At 43.7% G+C, this 27,501-nt stretch overlaps 1 protein-coding gene across 1 annotated transcript in view; it reads right to left on the reverse strand.

Annotated features, from left to right (window-relative positions):
• Positions 1-27,501, reverse strand: part of LOC121286091 (cilia- and flagella-associated protein 54-like) — a 254,632-nt gene that overhangs the window by 69,774 nt on the left and 157,357 nt on the right. Inside the window, exons 23-27 of the mRNA XM_041203086.1 lie at positions 26,040-26,132; positions 23,194-23,379; positions 13,558-13,700; positions 9,683-9,830; positions 6,760-6,915 (exon numbers count right to left, since the gene is read on the reverse strand). Coding sequence (XP_041059020.1) covers positions 6,760-6,915; positions 9,683-9,830; positions 13,558-13,700; positions 23,194-23,379; positions 26,040-26,132 — 726 coding nt within the window. The remainder of the gene's footprint in view (positions 1-6,759; positions 6,916-9,682; positions 9,831-13,557; positions 13,701-23,193; positions 23,380-26,039; positions 26,133-27,501) is intronic.

Here is a 27,501-nt window from a genome sequence, read left to right on the forward strand (position 1 = left end):
CTTGACATCAAGGCTGTATTTGACCAAGTGTAACATCAAGGAGCCCTAGCAATACTGGAGTCAATGGGAATCGGGGGGAAAATTCTCCACTGGTTGGAGTCAGACCTAGCACAAAGGAAGGTGGCTGTGGTTGTTGGAGGTCAATCATCTCAGGTCCAGGACATCACTCAGGAGTTCCTCAGGGTAGTGTCCTAGACCTAACCATCTTCAGCTTCTTCATCAATGACCTTTCTTCCATCATAAGGTCAGAAGTGGGGATGTTCACTAATGATTGCACAATGGTCAGCACCATTCACGACTCCTCAGATACTGAAGCAGTCCATGTCCAAATGCAGCAAGACCTGGACAATATCCAAGCTTGGGCTGACAAGTAACATTCCCACCACACAAGTGTCAGGCAATGACAAGAGAGAATCCAACTATCACCCCTTGATGTTCAATGACATTACAATCATTGAATCCCCCACTATCAAGGTCCTGGGGATTACCATTGACCAGAAATTGAACTGGACTAGACATATAAATACTGTGACTACAAGAGCAGGTCAGAGGTTAGGAATCGTGTGACGAGTAACTCACCTCCTCACTTCCCAAAGCCTGTCCACCATCTTCAAGGCACAAATTAGGAGTGGGATGGAATACTCCCCACTTGCCTGGATGAATGCAGCTCCCACAACACTTAAGAAGCTGGACACAGTCAAGGACAAAGCAGACTACTTGATTGGATGTGGATCACCACATCCACAAACATTCACTCCCTCCACCACTGTCGCACAGTCGCAGCAGTGTGTACCATCTACAAGGTGCACTGCAGGAATTCACCAAGGCTCCTTCAACAGCAACTGCCAAACCCACGACCATTACCATCTAGAAGGACAAGAGCAGCAAATAGATGGGAACACCACCACCTGCAGGTTCCTCTCCAAGTCACTCACCATCCTGACTTGGAAATATATCACCGTTCCTTCACTGTTGCTGGGTCAAAATCCTGGAACTCCCTTCCTAACAGCACTGTGGGTATGCCTACACCACATGGACTGCAGCAGTTCAAGAAGACAGCTCACCACCACTTTCTCAAGGGCAACTAGGGATGGGTAATAAATGCTGGCCCAGCCAGCGAAGCCCACTTCCTGTGAATGAATAAAAAAATTCCAGATGCTAACCATTTACTGCGGGGAAAAAAAAATTTCATATCACCACTGCTTCCTTTGCCAATTACTTTAATTCTATGCCCACTGGTTCTCAATCCTTCCATGAATGGGAACAGTTTCTCCCTATTTACTCTGTCTAGACCCCTCTATCCCTCTCTCAAATATCCTCTCAACCTTCCCTTTTCCAAGGAAAACAGTCCCAACTTGTCCAATCTTTCTACGTAACTGAAATTCCTCATCCTTGGAGCCATTCTTCTGAATTTTTTCTGCATCCTCTCTACTGCCTTAATACTCTTCTTAAGTGTGGTGCCCAGAACTGGACACAATGCTTCAGTTGAGGCCAAACCAATGTTTTATACAAGTTTAACACAACCTATTTACTTTTGTACACCATGTTCCTATTGATAAGGCTTAAGATGCTGTACGCTTTATTAACTGGTTTCTCAACTTGTTATACCACCTTCAATGACTTATGCACATATACACCCAGGTCCCTCTGCTTCTGCACCCTTGTTATAATTATCTTAGATTGTCTCTCTATATTCTTCTTATCAGGATCACAGAATCACAGGACCTTCACAGCACAGAAGGTGGCCATTCGGCCCATCGAGGCTGCATTGGCTCTCTGAAAGCGTATTTTACATAGTCCCACTCCTCTGCCTTATCCCCATAACCTTGCACATTCTTTCTTTTCAGGTAGCAATCCCTTTTGAATACCTCCACCATCTTCTCAGGTAGTTCATTCCAGATTCCAACCACTCTCTGGGTGAAAGAAATGTTCTCACATCACTTTTACTCCTTTTTCCAATTATTCTGAATCTGTGCCCTCTGGTTCTTGATGGTCTCTTGAATGGGAACTGCTTCTCACTATTTACCCTATCCATACCCCTCAGGATCTTGAATACCTCTATCAAGCCTCCTCTCAGCCTTCCTTTCTCCAAGGAAAACAGTCCCAACCTATCCTCATAGCTTCAGCTCTTTATCCCTGAAATCATTTTTGTGGACCTCCTCTGTACTCTCTCCAAATGCCTTCACATCCTTCCTCAAGTATGGCGCCCAGAACTGGATGCAGTACTGCAGATGAGGCCTAACTGGTGTCTTATATAAGTTCAACATGATCTCTTTACTTTTGTACTCAATGCCCCTATTAATAAAGCCTAAGGTACTATCCACTTTATTAATTGCTCTCTCAACGTGCCCCCATCTTCAATGACTTAAGTACAAACTGAGGTCCCTCTGTTCCTGCACCTCCTTTAAAGTTTCTCCCTTTATTTTATACTATCTCTCATTATTCTTCCTGCCAAAATGAATCACTTCACGCTTTTCTGCATTGAACTTCATCTGCCACTTGTCTGCCCAATCCACCAACATGACTACATCCTTTTGAAGTTCAAAGCTATCCTCATCACAGCTGACAATGTTTACAATCTTTGTATCATCTTAAAATTTTGAAATAATGCCCTGAACGCCTAGGTCATTAACATATATCAGGAAGTGCAAGGATCCCAACACTGATCCCTGGGTAACTCTGCTACAAACCTACTCCTATCTAAAAAGCAACCAGTTATGACTACTCTCTATTTCCTGTCACTCAGCCAATTTCTTATTGAAGTGTCTGCTTTCTCTTTTATTCCATGAGCTAGAATTTTGCTCATAGGTCTGTTGTGTGGCACTGTATCAAATGCCTTTTGAAAATTTATATACACTGCATCAACAGCATTGCCCTTATCAACTTTCTCTGTTAATTCCTCTAAAAACTCCAGCAAGTTAATTATACATGATTTTCTCTTAATGAATCTATACTGGATTTCCTTAATTATCCTGCACTTGTCTAAGTGACATTGATTTTGTCCCGAGCTATAATTTCCAGAAGTTTCCCCGCCACTGAAGTCAAACTTACTGGTCTGGAGTTGCTGGATTTATCCTAGCACCCCTTTTTGAACAAGGGTGTAATATTCACAATTCTCCAGTCCTCTGGCATCACCCTTGTGTCTAAGGAAGACTGGAAGATTATCACTGATGCCTCTGCAATTTTCACTCTCACTTTCCTCAGTACCCTTGGATGCATCTCATCTGGTCCTGGTGACTTATATATTTTAAGTAAAGATAGCCTTTCTTATACCTCCTCCTTCTCAGTTGTAAATTCTTCTAGTGTACCATTTATCTCCTCTCACCTCGGTCTGGGTAGCATCTTCTTCCTTTGTGAAGGCAGGTGCAAAGCACTCGTTTAATATGTCTGCTATTTCTCCTGCCTCCACATGCAAGCCCCATTTTTTATCCGTAATCAGCCCTACTTTTTTTTTAACTACCCATTGATATTTATATGCTTATAGGAAACCTTTGGATTCCCTTTTATGTTAGCTGCCAGTCTCATTTCTTGCTCTCTCCTTGTTTTTCTGATAAGTTTTATCACTTCCCCTCTTGTCCTTCTATATTCAGCCTGATTTTCCACTGTATTTTCTTCCTGACATCTGTCATATGCGCACTTCTTCCTTTTCATCTTCACCTCTATCTCTCTCATCGTCCAAGGTGCTCTGACTTTGTCCTGCCTTTCCCCTTCAAGGGAATATTCTTTGACATTGCCTCCAATACTTTTTCTCTGAAGGAGGCCCATTGTTCAGCCACCATCTTTTCTGCCAACATTTGATTCCAACTCACTCGACTCAGATGAATTCTCATCCCATCGAAGTTGGCTTTCCTCCAATTAATTATCCCTGCTCTGGATTGTTCCTTGCCTTTTCCATGGCCAACCTAAACCTTATGATACAATGGTCACTGTCCCCTAAATGCTCTCCCACTGATATTTGATCCACATGGGCCAACTCATTCCCCAGAACCAGGTCCAACAGTGTCTGCCCTCTCGTTGGACAGGAAACCTACTGCTGCAGAAAATTACCTTGAACACATTCCAGAAACTCTCACCCCTCTTGTCCCTTTGCACTATTCCTTTCCCAGTCTATATTTGGATAATTGAAGTCCCCCATTATAATTACTCTATAATTCTTGAACCTCTCTGTAATTTCTTTGCAGATTTGTTTCTCTACGCCTTCCACTAGTTAGTTGTCTATATACTACATCGATCAATGTTATAGCACCTTTTTGATTCCTTACCTATAGCCAGAAAGATTCTGTCCTTGACCTCTTTGGAACATCCTCTCTCCCCAGTATTGTAATGCCATCTTTAATCAATACTGTCACTCCCCATCTTTTCTTCCTTTCCTGTCTATCCTAAACACCTTGTACCTGGGAATATTCAATGCCCAGTCCTGCCCTTCTTTGAGCCAGGTCTCTGTTATAGCAATAATATCATAACTCCATTTGTCAAACTCTGCCTGTAGTTCACCAATCTTATTAAACACACTCTGTACATTCACATACATGCACATTAGCACTGATTTAAGCTTTTTTACTTTCCCCCTTACTCTGATCCCATCTAATGACTTACGCCTACTCTAATTCTATCAAATTCTCCAAGTATTATATCTAACTTGATACTACTCTCTGCTATATCCTCGTTATCAGTTAATACTTCTTTACTTCTGACTGCCAATTCCTCTCCTCTCCACTCTGAATTGCCTCTCAGATTCCCATCCCCCTGCCAAGCTAGTTTAAACCTTCCCTGACAACACTAGCAAACCTCCCTGTGAGGACATTAGTCCCAATCCTGTTAATGTGTAACCCATCCTTCTTGTACAGATCCCACCTGCCCCAGAGCCGGTCCCAATACCTCAGAAATCTCAAGCCTTCCTCCTACTCCATTTCTCCAGCCACATGTTGAACTGTTCAATCTTCCTATTCTTATGCTCACTAGCACGTGGCACTGCGAGTAATCCTAAGATTACTGATCTTTGGGGTACTGATTTTTAATTTGCTTCCTAACTCCTTAATATCTGCTTTCAAGATCTCATTGTTTTTCCTACCTACGTCATTGCCCCAATGTGGACCATGACCTCTGGATGTTCACCCTCACACAAAAGAATGTCCTGCAGCCTCTGTGACATCCTTGATCCTGGCACCAGGGAGGCAACCATTCTGGAGTCACATTTACAGCCACAGAAATGTCTTTCTCTTCCCCTAATTATGGAATCCCCTACCATTATAGCACATCCACTCTTCCTCCTCCACTGTTATGCAGCTGAGTCACCCATTGTGCAACGAACTTGGCAGTTGCTGTAGTCCTCTGAGGAACCATCTCACTCACCAGTATCCAAAATGGAAAAACAGTTGGAGGACTAGGTAGTCTCAAGGCATTCCTGTACTACCTGCCTGTTTCTCTTAGATACTCTGGCGGTCACCCATTTCCTCTCTGCCTGTGTACTTCTTAGCTGCGGTGTGACCAACTCTCTAAATGTACTATCCATATAATCCTCAGCCTTGTGGATACATCACAGTGACTCGAATTGCTGCTCGAGTTCCGCAACCCGGATATCAAGTTTCTACAACTGGTGACACTTCCTACCGATGTAGTCATCCAGGGCATCTTGTGCCTGCATGACTTCCTACATCCAGGATGCACATTCCACATGGCCGAGCTGCATTGACATACCTTAAACTTTACATAAAGTGTTTATTACAGTATGATATAACATGATAACTCACCTATCATTCACCAATTGTCTCCTTTGTGCAGAGTCCGGAAAGGCCAATACTTACCAACCAATCAACTTGCTGAACTCCTATGACACCGCTTTTAGATTTTATCTATAAACTCCTGGCTCTCCCTCTCCGCTACTTTATGGGCTCCTATGACATTCAATCAGCTTCTTCCCCTGTAGCAAAGTAAGAGCCAACTACTGGAGGCTGAAGAAAGGTAGCAAAAGAAAGGAGCACCTCCTTCCCCTCTTCACTGAACTCCCTCACTCACCAAACTCTAACTTAAGCACTCTAATGAACCCATTGCAGCACTCCAGCACAGAGAAGCAGCACTGGAGAAGGCCTGTTATTTATGCTCCCTGATTCAAGCTTCTAAAAACCAGTTTGAGCCAGTTATCTAATTAACTAGCTGCATCTCCAAGGAGAGCCTGTAAGCCCGTGCTTTAAAGCTGGAATAAAGCTCAACTTCTCCCAACCCAAACAGCAACTTTTAGTTAATTGCTAAATGAAAGAAAAGACTACTTTTCTTTAGATAGAAATTAACCCTTAAATTAAATTAACCTTAAAATAACTCTTAAAACTCCCTCACTCATCAAACCCCAATTTAATCACTCCAATGCGCCCAAAGCAGCACTCCAGCGCAGGCATCAAACTAAATCACTTCTCTGCACTGAATGGCAGCGCTGGGTGTCAAATCAGCATTACTTGCTAATTGAAGTCATGATTTACCTATTTTACATGCAGCCTGAGGCCCCTGCACATTGCTAACTTCCTCACTATAATGGCATCCAGCATGGCTAATAGCAGAAGTGTACACACATCATTTTGGAAAGAAAAATAAAGGCATGCCTTTATATAACATCGTTCACAACCCAGGACATCCCAAAGTGCACTGTAGTCAAGAAAGTGTAGTCACTCTTGTAATGTAGAAAAATGGATGCAAAATAGTATTCATAGAACCAAGAAACCAAGCATAACAAGCTCACTGGCCCTCCTATTTTTCAAGCATTCTGACCTGTACAACAGGAGTTGAAGGAATTCTGTGAAAGATCAAGGGTGCAAGAAGTCCATAGCATTGGACAACAGCCTGCAATGCTTGATTGGCATCATTGATCCAGCCGGCAATTTCAATGGCCACCAGAATTCTTTCACATTTAGCCAGTCTACCAAGCTGAAAATTAAAACAACAGGTTAGTAACCTGTGGAGCACTTTGCTTTGATTTCAAACTGAAACATGTTTTTTCTATTCAAAGACTATGACTGTCTAGAAATAATCTATGATTTCTGTATTTGCTTAGTTTGCCTTACTTAGATGTATATTTTGATGGTACTTAAAGGAATGATGCCATTTATCGTCACTGTAAAAAGAAAAATGAACAATGTTCGGAAAACTTTAATTGATAAAATAATTTGAATTAACAAATGGTTCATTAATCTCATACCTTTGTTTCTCTTGCAGATGCTTGTTTTGATTCCCTTGCTTTTTGAACCCTATGGTTAATTTTGAGGAGCCCAGTATTGGATTCTACTGCTAATTTGTGAATTATAGAAGATAGTGCTGTATAACTAACAGTTATAGGCTTTCACTAACTTTTTCATTTTAATTAATTTGACAATCTGCCAAAATTGGAAATGTTGATCTTTCCCTTTCATTCAACTGGAATATTTGCAATCCAGTGGCAAACTAGCCAATTTTACACTCCTGTCTGAAATTGTGGAAGACTTGATTGGACTAATAGAGTCAGCAATGAACTTAGATGAGTTAAACAAGCATGATTTTAATAAAAATATATAGATAATATAATTTTACAGCCAACTTGGTCAAAGATATCTAGTAATATAAACAAAAAGTATCCAATTTTCAGTCTGATTCTAATATTGTCAAAGATACTATCACCATTCAATGAAAATGGTCTTGAGTTTCTTTTAAGTCATAGTGGCAGTGGAATTTTGACAGACCAAGGGCGGTACTGGACTTACACCTTCCCATTTTCCATGTCCCTGATTCTGCTCTGCTGGGATGCCAGCCTAGGTTTGAGGGTGGGGGGTGGTGGGCAGATAGGAGTGTGACGGAAATTGCTGTGGTGTTTTGCATAGGATGCTCAGCATTGTTGGCAGAAGTTTGGGAAAAATATTAAAAGATTTTAAAGTTCGCATTTTGCTGAATGTAACTGATGGTAAACTAGGCATTCAAACTGTAAAGAAAGCCCTGTGACCTAAAGTAACATTGGTTGTCAGGGTTCCATATGTGTTCCTAGCACCCAGTGTTGCTATGGCACAAATACTGAAAAATACATTACATGACATCATCTCACCACTTACATCTCCTTGTAATATACCACATATATTTGGGTAAATGTAATAAATGGTGAATATCATTTCTGGTGGAAAATGTCAAGGGTCAATCATGTCACAGGGAGTCGCTGGAACAGTTCCATACCAATTTTCCCTAATCTAAAAGGAAAATCAGCTACAAATACAAAAGAAAAATACTGCAGATGCTGAAAATCTGAAATAAAAACAAAAATGCTGGAAATTCGCAACAAGTCAGGTAATATCAGAAACATTCATCTAGATTTTCCTGTGGGTTTCAGGACCCCGATGTCGGGACTAAATGGGGTTCCAGGGTTCAGATCAAAACTTGCCAGCAGAGACTAGCAACACAATGTTCTTGGAGCAGATCTCCTGATTGGCAGCCTCCATGCTCATGGTCCTGTTAAGGACGGCAGGGAGGCTCCCGATGCTACTGGTCCAGTCAGAGGGCCGCCTGCAGTAGAGCCTTGGCAGCCCCACAGGGAGGGATAGGCATTGCTGTGGCAGGTCTGAGAGATAACGAGGGCGCTTCAACATGGAGGTGCCCTCAGAAGCATGGATGCAATTCAAAAACTATGAGGACCAAAGCCTTTAGGTACCACAAGAGTAGAGAGGAACCACCTCTAGCGGAATCATTTTTACTGTTATCGATGCAAGGAACCTCTGGCTTTGATGGCTCCTCGGCCTTTCACAAGGAGGTCGCAACCACTGAACTGGCAGCCCCCACACACAGCAGTGAGCAGCTCTCTCAGTGGCAAAATGTCTGAGGCCAATTATGGCTTGTAATTGGAGTATTAAACATCCTAATTGTTGTCCGATTCCCAACACCACCTGTGCGCCCACGCCTGGAAAAACTCCTCAGCTGTGAGTATGCATCATGGAACTGTCGCGATGCGACTCCCCCCACCTGCAAGCTAGCCACCATGGCACTGTAAAATTTTGCTCACTAACTCTGTTGCCTGACCTGCTGAGTATTTCCAGCATTTTCTGTTTTTATTTCAGGAAATCAACCATTTACTTTACAATGAAAATTATTTTTCATCTTCAGTTCTCTGCCCAAAAGCAGGTCCGACCCATAGCAACGTGATCTCCACCACGGACAGCGCAAAGAGGCAGGTCCTGAATCCACCCCAACCAGGACAGTGCTGCTGGCACCAATCTGATTCACACCGGCCGTCCAGCCAACTGAGCTAACAAGCCCTCCAAGGAGTCCAAGTTGCTGTGGCAATGTACACTTTTACATGCATGTTGTAGTCAGGAACAATGGATAGTGATGGTGAAGGCTCCAATTTCTTTCCATCATATGGCTGATAGGAATCTCTCCTGCTCTTACCACCTGCCATTGGTGTGGGTCGGAAGGATTTACAAGTTGATGCTCAACTTGTTTGGCTGCATTGTGAACGCACCTTCCTTGGCCATCAAGTCCTGGAGTGGGACCAGAACCCGAAGCTTCTTGCTCAGAGGCAGGGACACTACCTACTATGCCACAAAACCTCATGAATACTATTTAACTGCAGTTAAATGGTGAAGAAACTATTCTTTTATGGCTTGAGCTTACTATAATCTATTGCATATATATAATCTCCTGTTCTATTCTTAGTCACCTATTTTATTCCAGAACATACTTGTCCTTTATAGAGTGGTCCGTTATCGGACAGAGAGTCACAGTAAACAGCACCTTCCTGGCAACTAATATCGGAATCGATGAAGATGCTTCCCAGAAAATTCCGCAGAAGGATGGGAGATGCCCAAGATACAGCATCCTTACTTAAGCTAAAAGTGAAAAATTGAGAAGATTGTTAATATGGTAAAAACATGGTTTTGAAATGTAGTGTTGTTCAAAGTAGATATTTTCACTCATGTTAGATATTTCAACACATTTTAATTAATCTTCATTTCTGAGCTGATAGCGTTGGAGGCATGGAGCAGGGGTATCAATAAACTAGCAGGGAGTCGTGTCAGGACAGCTCCCCAATGGATTCCACCTCCAGGGAACTTTGCCGGGGTGGACTGGGAACCAAGTTGGCAGGTGGCCAATTAAGGCAATTAACAGTCCACTAGTGCACCAGTTTGCAACACTGCCAGTATTTTCACGCCATCATAGTGGCCCACCATCATGTGGAATATGCCAGCTCAATTGAGGCAGCCTCTTGACAGAAAGCCATTTGCCATCGGAGCTAGAGGGTCCATGCCCCAATGACAGGCTGTAGGAATGAAAGGACACAGCCATGTTCATCACCATTCCTGCATAGAGCTTTCCCCTCCAACCTGATGGCCCTACCAGCTTCAGGCCTCTTTATTTGATGATTTGATGGCTTCAATGCAGGCATATGAGGGCACCTGCCTGTCTCGGCAGCACCTACCTTGTCCAGTTGGGCTGCCAGCCTAACACCACTCAAGTAACACTCAAGTTGGGCCTCCAACCTCAGAACCCAATCGCCCCCTACCACTCCATCCCGCTACCCCGTCCAGCCAACCTCTGGAACATTCAGCCTTTTGTGTCACTCAAATATTAGAGTGATGTGTGCATTATACAAAGTCAGCTTTGCTCACTTTGCACCTCTGCACCTCAGAATTATGCAGCCGTTCTCCATTTAAGTAATTGTCTGCTTTTTTGTTCTTCCTGCCAAAGTGAACAACTTCACATTTTCCCACATTAAACTCTATTTGCCAGGTCTTTGCCCACTTACTCAACCTATCAATGTCTGTCTGCAATCTCAAGTCCTCATCACAACATAATTTCCTACCTATCTTTGTGACACCTGAAAATTTAGCTACCATGCCTTCACTCCCCTCATCTAAGTCATTGAAGTAAATTGTAAAAAGTTGAGGCCCTAGCACAGACCCCTATGGGACTCCACTTGTCATATCCTGCCAACCAGAAAAAGACCCATTTATGCATACTCTCTGCTCTCTGCCAGCCAGCCAATCTTCTTTCCATACTAATAAGATACCCCCTACACCATGCGCTTTTATTTTCCGTAATAACCTCTGATGTGGCACCTTATCAAATGCCTTCTGGAAATCCAAGCACAGTATATCTATAGGCTCCCCTTTATCCACAGCACATGTTACTCATTCAAAAAACTCCAATAAATTGGTTAAACATTATTTTCCTTTCACAAAACTATACTGACTCTTCCCGATTGCCTTGAGTTCTTCTAAGTGCCTAGCGATAATTTCCTTCATGATTGATTTTAACAACTTCCCCATGACAGACGTCAAGCTAACTGGCCGATAGTTTCCTGTTTTCTGACTCCCTCCCTTCTTGAATAGAGGGATTATATTTGCTACTTTCCTGTCAGATGGAACCTTTCCAGAATCTAATGAATTTTGTAAAATTAGCACCAGCTCATCAATTACTTCATTAGCCACCTCTGATCTGACACTCACTATCACCAGCTCAGATACTGGCACTGCACATACCTTTAAGCCTAATGCAGAGTTGAGATCAGCACATTGTTTAAAGTAGACAAAGTTTGAAATACCAGTTACCCACTAGGAGAATAAAGTCACAAGGTTCTATGGTTTTAAACAAATAAAATAAACTTCACTATACAAAGTCAGAAAAGTAAAACCATCTACTGTATCTATCTTATACTCTAATATTCAGAATTAACATGAGATAAATATGAATTAACAGGCAAACTGTTGGAGAACACACTACAATGCACATTAAATGGCAGATGTGGCCAAGGCAAATCCCATAAATTTCTCAGCAACACACCCAGATGTCAGTGACCGCTGTGAGTCACAATGTCTTATTAAAACTCTGTCTCCCTCATGAGGGATTTCAACTCTTCACTTTTAAAGATCTAGCCTCTGAATCCCCTCAACAGCCGGTCTGACACGGACTGTCTCAATGACTGTTCACCTCCCAATGGTCCAGTCTCCTCTCCTGAAACTGTGTTCCAAAGGATTCACAAAACTGCACATTTCCAATTCTTTCACATACAACTAGCTTCACTAAGCTGGCACCGCCCTGCATTTGTCTAAACTCCAGTCTCCCAGCCACACTGAGCTATAAATGGCTCCCAGGACTTCCCTGAGTCCTAACTGTTTGACATGGAACCAATGTTTTTCCACCACCTTCTCAGCTCCCCAGGATTTCTCTGAGCTCTAACTACCTAGAACCTGCTAACAGCTTCCAGGGCTTCTCTGTGAGCTGCAAAGCACACAAGGTCCAAACTGCAACCACTGTCTCTCCAACAAACGCACAGATGAAATTTAAACCAGAGAAACTTCTTAAGCTCCACCCATCTCCATGACAATGTAATGTGCTCTGATCTATCCTCAAACTGCCCTCCAAGTCAATTATCCCTCATTTACAATTTCCCCAGCTAAATAAGTCCCCCTGCTGTTTTATGGCTCCATCACTTCTATTCTGACTCTATTAAACAAATTTGGGTAACCTTCTGAATTGCCATTTTATTTTGGGTGTTCTGGCAATCTCTAAAGTTCAGCACTTTAGTTACCTTATTTCACAACAACAATCCTCCCAGAACTAAACATTACCTCTAAAATATTAACATGAACCTTGAACTAGATATTTGTTATGGATCAGTTATCTGGGCACGAGTGGCCTGCAGCCAGGCCAAGGGTAAAGGATGGTTTGTCTTTGCTGCACAGAACTCAAATGAGGAACTTGAGGTAGCATACGGGTGAACGCCGATGGCACACACGTCAAAATGCTGGGAACACTTGCTGACCTGCTGGTTAGCCTCCTGTCACTACCAAAGAGCATGGAGGAGTCCGGCTCCAACAAGGCAGAGGGTATCACAAAGAGCATGACCTCGGCACTGCCATGCTGTCCCCATAGCCGACACAGCCTTTCTGTTGACAAGTCACCTATCCCTATTTCCTCCGCTATGATGATATGGCAACAATCTCCGGCAAATACAGGACACCAAAACACCTCAAAAAACACTCGAGTAATTCCAGACACTATGCAATGGAAAACAGGACAAAACATGACCTTTCCTACAAGCTTGGGTGCCTTACCCTTCAAATAACAATGCAGGGCGCAACTTGCAGCTTCACATTTGTTGCTTGCACAGTCAACAACAGTGACACTGCCTGCACATTCAATGTTTCAATTTTGGAATCCAGGTATTACATTAGTCGGTCGGGCTGTGTGTCTCCAGGAAAGCACCCATTCATGGGCATAGTTCCCATTAGAGGTCTTCCAGACATGTATGGCACATCCCTGCAAGCGCCCCGTAATCCAGCAACACTGTGTGAAGCACACAGGAAGCGACTGGCAAACAGACAGAAGCTACAGTGTTCATCAGGTAGTTTTGCACCCCTGGTTATTAATTAAATACCTTGAATAAAATTTGTTTACTTCTATTTGATTTGAAATCAGCTTTCAATTCTGAATGGGATACTGAAATACTTCTTCCAAATGGAAGGCTAATAATATTCAAATTCATCTTCTGAGGCAAAATAAATTGCATCTGGAATGGAGGCAAAACAGTCATAGAATTTGTAACAATTGTACCTTTTCTGAGTGATGCACCAATCAGTCTTCTCAGAAACAAGCCAGTTAGATTCTGATGTTTGACATTCCTGTGAAACAAAGTGCTTCCACAAAACTGAGAAAGCTACCTTTGCCACTGGATAATATCCCAATTGGTATGCAGCCTAAAAACAAACATTAAATTAAAATTGCAATTGAATTAGAATGTAATATTCTCTGGGGGGAAAAAATCCAATGATTATGTGACAGAAAATCGGCAGTTTTTTCATAAAATTATTGAGAATTAAGTAAATTCATTAACCAAAACTGGCAAAGAATCCTTTGATTTCAGTGTTTCCCATTTCATTTATTTGTCTCTCTGTTAGGATTTTGTTTTATTTTCAAGGCAAAAACATCCAAAGGAGTTTGGTGCAGTGGAAGCGGGGGGGGAGGGTGGTCCTTTATGCTCCCCTTTCAGTCCGGGTGGGATTGTGACAGGAAAAGCAGAAGAATGGGGCAGTGAGGACTACCACTGCCTTATCTTCCCAAACGGGTTTTCACCATCACCATTTTTGCCCATTCCATCTTCACTTGCCACATGCAAATGGTGGCAGGTGGTGATGCCTGGGTCTGGTACATTCTCCATCTTTCTGATTATGTTACCAACACTTCCCAGGCACTGCCATGCAGATGAGGCAGTAGGCACAAGGAAATGGCACTAAGTACCCTGACTCATGTTGATGGAGGGAGAATGCATTCTCTATGTTCATTTATTACTGATACAGCACCATTGGATTTCCTTCTTTGCACACACAGATTGGCTCTTGACAGTGAAATCGCACTGAGCTCACCAGATATATGTTTTGAGCTTGACAGTGAAAATATGTCAGGTCTAGGTGAATATGCAGGAATGAGCAGAAGTACAACCCTGCCGGAATTCCGCGCCAAAGAGAATTCTACTCCTTATTCTTCTGGTACTCATTTCACTTTCCCTTCTTTAATGGTGATGTTGTTTCTATTTTTTCTTGATTTATTAATTCACTGCGTCATTTTATTCCTCAATTATCTAGTACCATTTCTTGAACTAATGATTCTCAGCTTCACTTAATCTTCATTTTTTTAAATCACTTTTCATTCAACATTATAGCTTCTCCTTTTGTCTGCCACTCCCTTTGCTCCACTGTTTTATTGTCACAGTAGGTGCTAGAGTTCCTATTATAATACCAGTTTATGCACAGATTTTAACTTTTTATTTTTTTAACTCATTCATGGGATATGGGTGTTGCTGGCTAGGCCAGCATTTACTGCTCATGCCTAATTGCCCTTGAGAAGGTGCTGGTGAGCCGCCTTCTTGAACTGCTACAATCCATGTGATGTAGGTACACCCACAGTGCTGTTAGGGAGGGAGTTCCAGGATTTTGAGCCAATGACAGTGAAGGAACAGCAATATATTTCCAAGTCAGCATGGTAAGTGGCTTGGAGGGGAGATTTCAGGTGCTGGTGTTCCCATCTGTCTGCTGCCCTTGACCTTCTAGATGGTAGTGGTTGTGGTGTGAGTATGGAAGATGCTGTCTAAGGAGCCTTGGTGATTTGCTACAGTGCAGCTTGTAGATGTTACACACTATTGCTACTGTGCATCAGAGACTTGTGCCTTGGAGATGGTGGACAGGCTTTGGGGAGTCCAAAGATGAGTTACTCTCTGCAGAATTCCCCGCCTCTGATCTGCTTCTGTAGCCACAGCATATATGTGGCTGGTCTGGTTCAGTTTCTAGTCAATGGTAATCCTCAGGATGTTGATAGTGGGAGATGCGGCATTGGTAATATCTTTGAATGTTAGGAAGAGATAGTTAGATTTTCTTGTTGGATATGGTCATTGCTTATGTTATGGCCACATGAGGAGGGGTGAAATGATCTTGCTATACTCCTACTCCAGGTTTGATGGAACAGTCCCACTATTTATTGTAAAGAGTTTGTCAGGCAGGTTTTCTTGGGTCAAACAAAGAACAAGGTGGGTTTATTGAAACTATTCCTGAGCTTAAAAAAACGGCTAGGTAAATCGCAATCACCATTCATACAGCACACACATTCATTTGGACCCACACACATACCAGGACAGATGGCAGAGTAAGAGGATATCCTTATAGGATTTTTACAGTTCATGAAAATAAAAGAGGAGTAAACAATTAGCTGTTCCTTGGCTAGTCTCAACGTGATGGTTCCATGTTGCAACCATTCTTTCAGTTGTCTTACTGGGTGTCATTATTTGGAGTGGATTTCCATGTTTTATTCCAAAAGCTCTCAGTTCACAGTAGATGTCTCTTTTCAGGATGGTTACATTGCAAAACCAGGCAGCACTTCCCAGAGAGAGCAGCAGAAAGGCACACAGCTTCAAACAGCCTGTTCAGTACAGCACTGATTTTGTTCAATCTTTATCTGCTTGGTTAAGTAAGTGGGCAAAGATCTGGCAAATGGAGTAAAATGTGGGAAAATGTAAAAATGTCCATTTTGGCAGGAAGGTTACAAGAGAAGCATATTATCTAAATGGTGAGAGATTGCAGAGCTTTGAGATGCAGAGGGATCTGGGTGTCCTAGTGCATGAATTTAAAAAGGCTTGAACGCAGGTACAGCAAGTAAGAGGTGTCAACCTGAAGCTATAACTAGGACAACTTGCATGCCAAACAACATAAACAGCAAGTGACAGAGTTAAGCAATCCCACAACTAATGGGTCAGATCTAAGCTCTGCAGTCCTGCCACAACCAGTTGAGAATGGTGGCGGACAAGTAAACAACTCACTGGAGGAGGAGGCTCCACAAATATCCCAACCTCAATGATGGAGGAGCTCAAAGCATCAGTGCAAAGGATGAGGTTGAGGCATTTGTCACAATCTTCAGCCAGAAGTGTCGAATGAATGATCCATCTAGGGCTCCTCTGGAGGTCCACAGTATCACAGTTGCCAGTCTTCAGCCAATTCGATTCACTCTACGTGATATCAAGAAACGACTGAAGACACTGGACCCTGCAAAGGTTATGGGCCCTGACAATATTCCAAAATAGTACTGAAGACTTGTGCTCCAGAATTTAGCACACCCCTAGCCAAGCTCTTACAGTACAGCTATAATACTGGTATCTACCCAGCTATGTGGGAAATTGCCCAGGTATGTCCTGTACACGAAAAGCAGGACAAACCCAACCAGGCCAATTACCGCCCCATTAGTCTACTCTCCGTCATCAGTAAAGTAAGAGAAGGGGTCATCAACAGTGCTATCAAGTGGCACTTGCTTAGCGATAACCTGCTCACTGATGCCCAGTTTGGGTTAGGCCAGGGCCACTCAGCTCCTGACCTCATTACAGCCATAGTTCAAACATGGACAAAAGAACTGAACTCCCAAGGTGAGGTGAGAGTGACTGCCTTTAGTATCAAGGCTGCATTTGACCGAGTGCAGCATCAAGGAGCCCTAGCAAAACTAGAGTCAATGGGAATCAGGGGGAAAACTGTCCACTGGTTGGAGTCATTCCTGGCACAAAGGAAGATGGTGGCAGTTGTTGGTGGTCAGTCATCTCAGCTCCAGGACATCAATGCCAGAGTTCCTCAGGGTAGCGTCCTTGGCCCAACCATCTTCAGCTGCTTCACCAATGGCCTTCCTTCCATCATAAGGTCAAAAGTGGGGATGTTCCCTGATGATTGCATGATGTTCAGCACCATTCGCAACTCCTCAGATACTGAAGCAGTCCATGTCCAAATGCAGCAAGATCTGGGAAATATCCATTTTTAGGCTGACAAGTGGCAAATAACATTCACGCCACGCAAGTGTCAGGCAATGACCATCTCCAACAAGAAAGAATCCAACCATCGCCCCTTGATGTTCAATAACATTACCATCACTGAATCCCCCACTATCAACATCCTGGGGGTTACCATTGATCAGAAACTTAACTGGACTAGCGATATAAATACTCTGGCTACAAGAGCAGGTCAGAGGCTAGGAATCCTGTGGCGAGTAACTCACCTTCTGATTCCCCAAAGCCTTTGCCATCTGCAAGGCACAAATCAGGCATGTGACAGAATACTACCCACTTGCCTGGATGAGTGAAGCTCCCGCAACACTCAAGAAGACTCACACTTTCTAGGGCAAAGCAGCCCGCTTGATTGCCACGCCAACCACAAACATTCACTCCCTCCACTACCGACACACAGTAGCAGCAGTGTGTAGCATCTACAAGATGCATTGCAGGAATTCACTAAGGTTCCTACATTCACCATCCTGACTTGGAAATATATCACCGTTCCTTCACTGTCACTGGGTCAAAATCCTGGAACTCCCTCCCTAACAGCACTGTGGGTGCACCTACACTACATGGACTGCAGCGGTTCAAGAAGGCAGCTCACCACCATGCTCACAAGGGCAATTAGGGATGGGCAAGAATGCTGGCACAGCCAGCGGCGCCCACATCTGGTGAATGAATTAAAAAAAGGTAATTAGGAAAGCAAGTAGAATGCCATCATTTATTGCAAGGGTAATTGAATACAAAAGTAGGGAGGTTATGCTTCAGTTATACAGAGCATTAGTGAGACCACATCTGGAGTACTGTGTACTGTATTGGACACCTTATTTAAGGAAGGATGTAAATCTGTTGGAAGCAGTTCAGGGAAGGTTTTTTTTATTCATTCATGGGACCTGGGTATCGCTGGCGCTGGAGTTTAGAAGAATAAGAGGCGATTTGATTGAAACAAGGGGTCTTGACAGGGTGGGTGTGGAGAGGATTCTCTCTTGGAGAATCTAAAACTAGCGGTCACTGTTTAAAAATAAGGGGTTGCCCTTTTAAAACAAAGATGCGGCGAATTTTTTTTCTTAGAGGGTCATGACTATTTGGGTATCTCTTCCTGAAAAGGTAGTGAAGCAGAGTCTTTGAATATTTTAAATGCAGAGGTGGATAGATTCTTGATAAGCAAGGTGGAGTGATAGATTATCAGGGATAGGTGGGATGCAGATTTGAGGTTACTATCAGATCAGCCATGATCTTATTAAATGCCGCAGCAGGCTCAAGGAGCCAAATGGCCTACTCCTGCTCCCTGTTAGTATATTTGTAAACAGTGCTTAAAAGTACCTTGCTGGCTGTATATTCCAGATAAATTCTATTAGTTCATTTCTGCTGCAGTTTTTATTTTAGAACAGATAATTGGATTTTCGTATAATGTCAGAAACATTTAAAATGTATCAGGATGGGGTGTGAAGTCAACGCAGGGTGATGGGTTCTTTGACAGTCACCAGGGAGTTGAGTGTCTGTTTTTCCCGTCCCAATCTGGGATTGTGTGGATTGCCACAGTCTACACAGTTTTCCATTGCATGTAGCGTTTTTTAAAAATCCAGACAGAAAAGAAATATTAGAAATTATATCTTTAAAAAACACATCCTCGTAACACCTAGCATTTATCTGGCACAAACCTTATTTGCCACTTATCAGCCGAAGTCTGAGTTTTTCCCAGGTCCTGCTCCATATAGACGTGGACTGCTTCAGTAACTGAGGAGTTGCAAATTGTGACAACCTGTTGCAGCCATTTCCGGAAGCCATGATGGGATTTTATCCCAATACGATGTTTACCTGCCTTCTGCTAGGGTTCCTGGGCTTTCAGGATGAAAGTCCTGCCTCCAGAAAATCAGAGGCCAACAGACCTTCAATACCAGTAGTGCCAGCCGAAATGCTGGCCGCTGCTGGGGCAACAGAATGCCCTGCTCATAGAGCAGCCATGGATGCCCCAGAACCCAGATTTGTGGGGCTGCCTCATCAGGGCTGGGAAGACAGGCCCTGGTTGTGGAGGAGGGCGGAGAGGTGGGAGGGGTTTTGATTTGAAGGACGAGGGGGTTCTTCCCTTGCTGCCATTGGAACTCTCCGTTGAGCATAGGGTACCAGGACATGAGGGGCCTCAACACCAGCCCACAGCCAGGCTACTAGGGTAAAGTGGCGGCCTACCCATGTGATGTGGCCCCACCCTCACTGCTGATAGAATTTCAGCAAAGGCAGGATGAGACTGTTAACTGGCCACATAAGGGCCTCAACTGGCCTAGCGGATGGAAAGGCTGACCTTGTTCTTCCTCAACCCAGAATTAATTGGGATCATGCACCGTCCTGCTTCACTAAACAGTACCACCCACCAACATAGGGGTGTGGGGGGTGTGGCGGTGGCATTAAATTCTGCTTTGCAGTGATACGGAGTGACATTTTGAAGCAACAAACTGGGGAGCTTCTATCCCTCAGTGAAAAAATGACCTGCTCAGAAATGTGCAGCACAGTGCTCCAGGAGTCCCTTCTGTCTAGTGCAGAATGTTGAGGGGAAATGAAGCCATGCCCCCTTTTTACGGCACTAGCTGCCATAAACCAGTAAGTTTAAGGTCCCAGCCACTTTGACAGGAGAGAAAGTAAGTGTGTAAGGAAAGTGAGTGAAGGGATAGGTGGTCAGTGCAGGGAGTGAGGAGGGTATATCCAGAATGGCAGAGACCTAAGACTAAGATATACTTTCAAATTCTTTTCCAGGTGTTATTGCTTAAGAACATAACAACTTAAGAAAGGAGTTGACTAAATGGACCAGCAAACCTGCTTTGGCATTCAGTACGATCATTGCCGATCATTGGCTTTAACTGCGCTTTCATGCCCACTCCCCATATCCAGCGATTCCCGGAGACCAAAAATCTGTCTATCTCAGCCTTAAAGATATTCAGTGATGGAGCAACCACAACGCTCTGGAACGTAGGATTCCAAAGATTCACAAACCATTGAAATAGTTTCTCCTCATCTCAATCCTAAATGATTAGCCCTTTATCCTGAGACTTTGGCTGGTTCCAACTCTCTTCTCTGAACAGTTATCCAAGAATGGTTAGAAGGATTAAAACCACTTCTAATTCCTTGGTAAATATGGTACTGACCCCCCTGAACCCCCACTGGACCTACCCCATCCCCCAGCCAACCACCCACCATCGCCCAACTACACCCCCGCCCCCCATTCGCAACTGACCACCCGACCCCCCCCTACCCCCAACTACCCTGGCTACCTGACCTCCCCAGCCCTTCAGCCCCAACCCCGCTGGACACCCTACCCACCACCCCTCAAACAACCCTACCCAGATCACCCATCCCACTGACCACCCTATCCCCTCACTCACTTACCTTCTCTCCTGTCCAAGTGGCTGGGACCTTTAAACTTACCAGTTTATGGCAGCTAATGGCATAAAAAGGGGACATGGCTTCACTCCCCCCTGCCAATCTGTACTACACCAAAGGGACTCCCAGAACTGCGCTGCACATTTCTCAGCAGGCACGGGTCGGAAATCCAGGCGAGAAATGTGCAGCTCCAATCTAGGGTAAGTAAAAAGGAGTGGAGTGGCAATCCGATGATAATTCAGAAGAATCCACTTCACAGAAGATTCAGCCCCAAGTATACTATACCTACTGATTCCCCTTAATCTACCCTACTAGTTACAACTTCAAGAAAATCTAACAAATTTGTCAAACACAATTTCCCTTTTGTAAAACTGTGTTGACCTTATCTGATCAAATTATGATTTTTAAATGCATTATTAAGGCTTCCTTAATTCACATGAGCAACTGGTGAAAATACATCCAGCACATTGCTGTACATCAGCATTCAGTGGGGTCAGTGTGGCCTGAGGCCAAATAAGGTGACAATCATGTCAGGAAACCTGAAATTGTGATTTTTTTACCTACAAAAACAAATTTCCTCTGCCTTCCTGACCCAGCACTATTTTTGTCTGGCCTTTCCACCAGTGCTTAGGTGCTAACTGCACATGGGCCTATTCTGAGGTCAGGGTCGCCATTGTGAGGACCATAGGAAATTTGAATTTCCTTTGCATGCTATATTCGTATGCTGGTGCAGCTTTTGGCACCTCCTTGGAGAGTTCATGACCACTGGGGGAAGCTAGCTGAGGAGCTGGAATTATTCAGACAAGTGTTAAATGTTTTGACACCTTTAAATATCACACTTAGGTGCTGTTTTGAAATGTAGATATGATTTTAATGCAGTGATTCATGAGAGGGCTCTGTCCTTCAAAAGGTAAATTGACCGTTACATTCACCAGATTGTGTAACTGTTGACATGCAATACATATGAACATACAAATTAGGAGCAGGAGTAGGCCACTCAGCCCCTTGAGCCTGCTCTACCATTCAATAAGATCATGGCTGATCTGATTGTAACCTCAACTCCACATTCCTAACTACCCCTGGTAACCTTTCATCCGCTTGCTTATCAGGAATCTATCTAGCTCTCAAAGTCTCTGCTATCACCAGCTTTTGAGGAAGAGAGTTCCAAAGACTCATAAAAATCTGAGAGAAAAAAATTCTCCTCATCTGTCTTAATTGTGCAATCACTTATTTTTTTAAAGAATGACCCCTACTTTTAGATTCTCCCACAAGGTGAAACATCCTTTCTACATCCACCCTGTCAAGACCCCTCAGGGTCTTACATGTTTCAATCAAGTCTCCTCGTGCTCTTCTAAACTCCAACAGATATAAGCATAGTCTGTCCAACCTTTCCTCTTTACAGTGCTTTTATCAATGGAGATAGTGCCATAATGTATTCAAAACTGTAGAAAATGTGCTGGGAAACTTTCCTGTCAAACTTTGGACTGAGATTTAATTGTCTAGATATCTTTTACTTCAAAAAAATTGCTCAGATCCACTCCATTGATTGAAAGGCAATCTGCTTTGAGATGGAAAAGATAACATCTTTTTTTTCAGTTTTGCGGTGAAGCGATGTCTGGAGATAAGAGCTGATGTTTTGATAGTTCTGGTCATTATGAATGCTTGGTTGAGTTCCAAAAGCTTATGGAGTACTCAGCTCTGTTGACATAGCTGTTTCTGGGAGGGACTGACAGTTTTACCAGGTTGTTATAACATAACCTGCCTTTGATGTGGTTCCTGAGTATTTGGTTGTTTGCTTACACAACTTGATAACCACTTAAGGGATTAAACTTTTTTCCAATGGGGCTACAGATTTTCTCAGCAGTGTCAATGACAGAGATTTGAATGTGAATTTTATTAGATCGTTACACATTTAATTTTTTTTCATCTACACCCATTGCTATTGCATGAATCCTAAGTACTGAGCATAGTGGATACTGGGTGAGTGGCTATGAAGCATACATGGGGACATGGGAGAGGCATGGGGGAAATGAGGGAGCATGAGTGTTGAGGGATGAGGGTTAGTAGGCATAAGAATGATGTTGGGATGTTGTTGAACGAGAACAGAGGCGGGCATTCTAACCAGCCCACCTGTACATCCACACTCTTCCCACACTACATTGCAGCTTGCAAACTGCACATAGTACCTGCCCCTTGTGCAAAAAAACAAAAATCGTAGACAAAGTCAGTCATCAGTCGGGTGTGCGTTTCAGAAACCACAAAAGTGCCTGACTTGCATTTCATGATCCCAAAAGGAAAATCCAGACTTTGGTGTTGGGTCAGCCTAGGCCCCCAAGCACAACCTTGAACATGATTTTACTTTAGTGTGACAGTGAAAATGAGTTGGCAGGCCATTTTACATTCCACCTTTTTACTGCAATGGAAAATAAGAAAAGATGCAAAATGTTCCAGAGTCACTATCACCCACTACCATGCGAAGTCAAAATTAACCACATTTAGTCCAGGTCAGAACCGGGTTGTACCTGACAAAGGCAGGTCCATGCTGTAAGGATGGGAAGAGGATAATATGCTAGAATTGGCTTTGTTGTCTGTCCTATTCCATCTCCAATGATTGTTCCATCTTCTGAATAAGCAGCAACTGCAAAGATGTATTTTTCATTGGGCTCGATGTCTTTTACCTCCAGTAAACACTCTCCAAGTGCTGGTACCTTCAGATAGAAGAAAGGTGATATTATTGTTTCACACAATTCACAATGTTCACACAATGGGCTTGATTTTCATCAAAGAGACAAGTATCAGGAGTCAGGAACGTTTCTGACCCTGCAAACATATTCCCCATTAAGGAGGCCATTGCCTGCACTATTTGACTGTCAGGGAGTGGGTGTGGGATGGAAACAAACCTGAGTTGACAAACGGGGTGGCCGGATGGCAATACTGGCAAGCTAGAAGGTCCATCTCTGTTTACTGGGACATCAATCCTGTTAGGCCCTCAAGCTCTCACCCTTCAACCCCTGCACTCTGCCATCCACCCTCCATGCCCCCTCATATTTTCCATGCCCTCAATATCTCCCATGTCCATTCCATGCCCCTTTCATTACCCCCAAGACCCTTCCATACTCCCACGTATCATCCACATCCACTCTCCATGTATCCAATATATACAGAAGAAATAAGCTTGCAGCAAATCTGGCAATTCTTTGAAATTATCCTGAAACTGACAACATAAGCAGAAGTTTTGAAAAATACTTCAAAATAAACTGCTCAGCTTACAACCTCTTAAAAGTGTTAATCAATCCCAGTAGTTCATAGTATCTATTTCAAAAAACCTTTATGGACATCAGACCTCTTAATCTTGTGTAACTAAACACACAGGCATTGAAAAACCACATCAAATAAAGATCAGGTTATTACAAGGTAATAGAGATGTCAATCAAATAGAGCTTACACTTTCCTTTAAGCTGTATAAACATTGCCTGTTGAGCTACATTATTTCATCATTCTTGGAATTCAGTCAAGCATTCATAATGAGGTAATCTAGAACAACAATGTCTGTTGATACAGTTGCCAGATGGCCTCATTACAAATGCCTGGCTGAACTCCAAGAATTGCACTTAGCTCAGCAGGCAATTTGCACACAGCTTGAAAGGGAGTGCAAGCTTTGCTTGACTGACAAATATTTTATCTTGTAATAACTTAATCTTTCTTTGATGTGGTTTTCAATGCCAGTATATTCATTTACACAAGATTAAGAGGTCTGAACTAGATTAAAAACTTTTTGACAATGGTACTATGAATGGCTGTAATTGATTGGCAGTTTTATGAGAAGGTAGGTGGGGAAATTTATTTCAATGGGACTGTTGAGCGGTTGGCATTTTTTATGGTCAACTCAGGAAGAGGGTTCACAACTCCTCTGAGAGTGCATGAACCATGTTTACTAATAGAACAGGCCTTGTTTCATCAAAATTGCAGTGGGGTTTGAAATGCCCAAACCTGCAATGGGGCATTCAAGGGCAAGGGTGCTGCATGAAGGCTAACAACCCGCAACATTATCCCATACTAGCAAAAAATGGCTGAAGACATGAATGGGTGCAAGAAATCTGGAATTGGGTCTCGGGTGCCATTTTTTAAGGACTCCCGCTCAGCAAAAATCTAGATCAATATATAACATCAAAAAGATAATGGGCTGTAACTCTCAACTAGTGTCGGAAAGAGATAGCCTGCTGCAATTAGAAGAAATAAATACATACCTGTCCTTGAAAATTACATTGATACTTCCATCCACCGGAGCTGCTTGGCACCTGCATCAAAAGACTCCTCACAGGCCCCAGCAAAGTACAGCTCCAGCGGATTCAAGGAGGCCGCGCCCCTTTTTTTACAGCACCAGTTGCCGTAAAGCAGGTAAGGTTAAAGGGCCCAATGAAAGTGTCAGGCCGGGGGAAGCTAAGTGCCTAAGGTAAGTGGGTAGGACCGGGGGAGGGTTTGGTGGGGGGGGGTGCGGGATTGGGGGCGGGCGATGGGAGAATTCGGATGGTGGGTGGGGGGGGTGGGTGTGTCAGAGGTCCCGGGGTAGATGGGGGTGCCGGAGGTAAGGGAGGGGTGAGGGGCTTGGAGGTTGGGGGTGGAGGGTGTTGGAGGTTGGGGGATGGTGTATGGGGGTGGGTCAGAGGTCCGGGCAGGCTGGAGGTGTGGAGGGAGTTCTGTGGTGGCGGTGGGCGGCTCAGAGTTCTGGGGGCTGGGAGGTCCAAGGTCAGAGGGCTGATGGGTGAGGGGTGTCAGAGATCAAAGGGGATAGGGGTTGAGGGGATCAGAGGTCAGAGCAGTGTGGGTATGAGGGGTTTGGAGGTCGGGGATAGCGGAGGTCAGAGGTTGGGTGGGGCAGGGGAGTTGGAAGACGGGGTGTGGGGGTAGTCCTGTAGTGACGGTCAGGGATGTGGGGGGAAACCATGGAGGGGGAGTCAGGAGAGTCCTGTGGGGTCGGTCTGGGTGTTTACAATAATTACCCAGAAGTCAGAAGAGGTTTTAGTTCTTCTAACTTTTTCTGAGTAACTATTGGTGTAACCTTGATGGAGCCATCCGAGGTTTGTGATTTAAACCGCATTTTCGGGTGGTTCCCAGTGCAGGACAATGATCCAGAGTAAGTGTGGCCTTCTGGGCAATTGCCATGCAAACTCTTACCTGAGAACCTCTAAGAGGGATTCCCCAGTGCATCTTTGGTATTCCCCCCAAATCCGATGCTGGGGAGCTTGGAGGTTACAGCCCAATACCTTATTCAAATATATTAAATGGAAATTGTATTTCACTAGATATCATAATATAATAATTAACCGCCATTCAATCATTGGATCATAAATGGATTTTCTTTCTGTACCTCTTGCCCAGTACCCCCAAAGTGAGAATCCTTCAGCCGTACTTTGAGAATGCTTCCTGTTGCAGTACGACCAAATATGCGATACCAGTAAACCTTAACAAAGAGGAATGAAAAACTTTCAGCATGCTTTTAATTCTTAAAAATGTAAATATATAAAAACTAGTTAAATCATGCATCCAGACTATTAAACTTGCCATACCTTATTAGATTATTAGGTTAACCTATGATGCACTCAGACAAAGAATGTGGTGATCAAGATTGAGGGCCACTTCTTCAGGCCTCTGTCTGTGTTGGAATGGACACAGGCAGGGTTTTAAAAATGTCGGATGGGACCTGATTCCAGGATTCCCACCCCCATTCCAGCCTATGGCATTTTTAAAGGTGTGGGATAAGAAGACAAGCCGGCACACAGCACTCCTACCCTAGCCAGCTATCAAAAATGAGGTATCAAGCTGGAACACCAGGACTACTTGTGTGCCAAGTAACATAAGCAGCAAGTGACAGACAGAGCTAAGTGATCCCACAACCAACAGATCAGAGCTAAGCTCTACAGTCCTGCCGCATCCACTCGTGAATGGTGGTGGAGGAGGCTCCACAAATATCCCCACCCTCAATGATGGGGGAGCCCAGCGCATCAGGTAAAAAGATAAGGCTGAAGCACTTTCTACAATCTTCAGCCAGAAGTGCCGAGTGGATGATCCATCTCGGCCTCCTCCGGAGGTCCCCAGCATCACAGAGGCCAGTCTTCAGCAAATTTGATTGACTCCACATGCTATCAAGAAACGGGTGAAGACACTGAATAATGTAAAGGTTATAGGCCCTGACAATATTCAAGCAATAGTACTGAAGACCGTGCTCCAGAACTTGGCACGTCCCTAGCCAAGCTCTTCCAATGCAGCTACAGCACTGGCATCTACCCGGCTATGTGGGAAATTGCCCAGGTATGTCCTGTACACAAAAAGCAGGACAAATCAACCCAGCCAATTACTGACCCTCTACTCTCCATCATCAGTAAAATGATGGAAGGGATCATCAACAGCGCTATCAAGTGGCACTTGCTTAGCAATAACCTGCTCACTGACGTCTGGTTTGGATTCTGCCAGGGCCACTCAGCTCCTGACCTTACTATAAGCCTTAATTCAAACATAGACAAAAGAGCTAAACTCCCAAGGTGAGGTGAGAGTGACTGCCCTTGACATAAAGGCCGTGTTTGACCAAGCATGGCATCAAGGAGCCCTAGCAAAACTGGAGTCAATAGGAATCAGGGAGAAAATTCTCCATTGGTTGGAATCATACCTAGCACAAAGGATGATGGTTGTGGTTGTTGGAGGTCAGTTATATCAGCTCCAGGACATCACTGCAGGAGGTCCTCAGGGTAATGTCCTCAGCCCAACCATCTTCAGCTACTTAATCAATGACATTACTTCCATCATAAGGTCAGAAGTCGGTATGTCTGCTGATG

Source organism: Carcharodon carcharias, chromosome 13 (assembly GCF_017639515.1).
Source record: "Carcharodon carcharias isolate sCarCar2 chromosome 13, sCarCar2.pri, whole genome shotgun sequence".
Lineage (NCBI taxonomy): Eukaryota > Metazoa > Chordata > Chondrichthyes > Lamniformes > Lamnidae > Carcharodon > Carcharodon carcharias.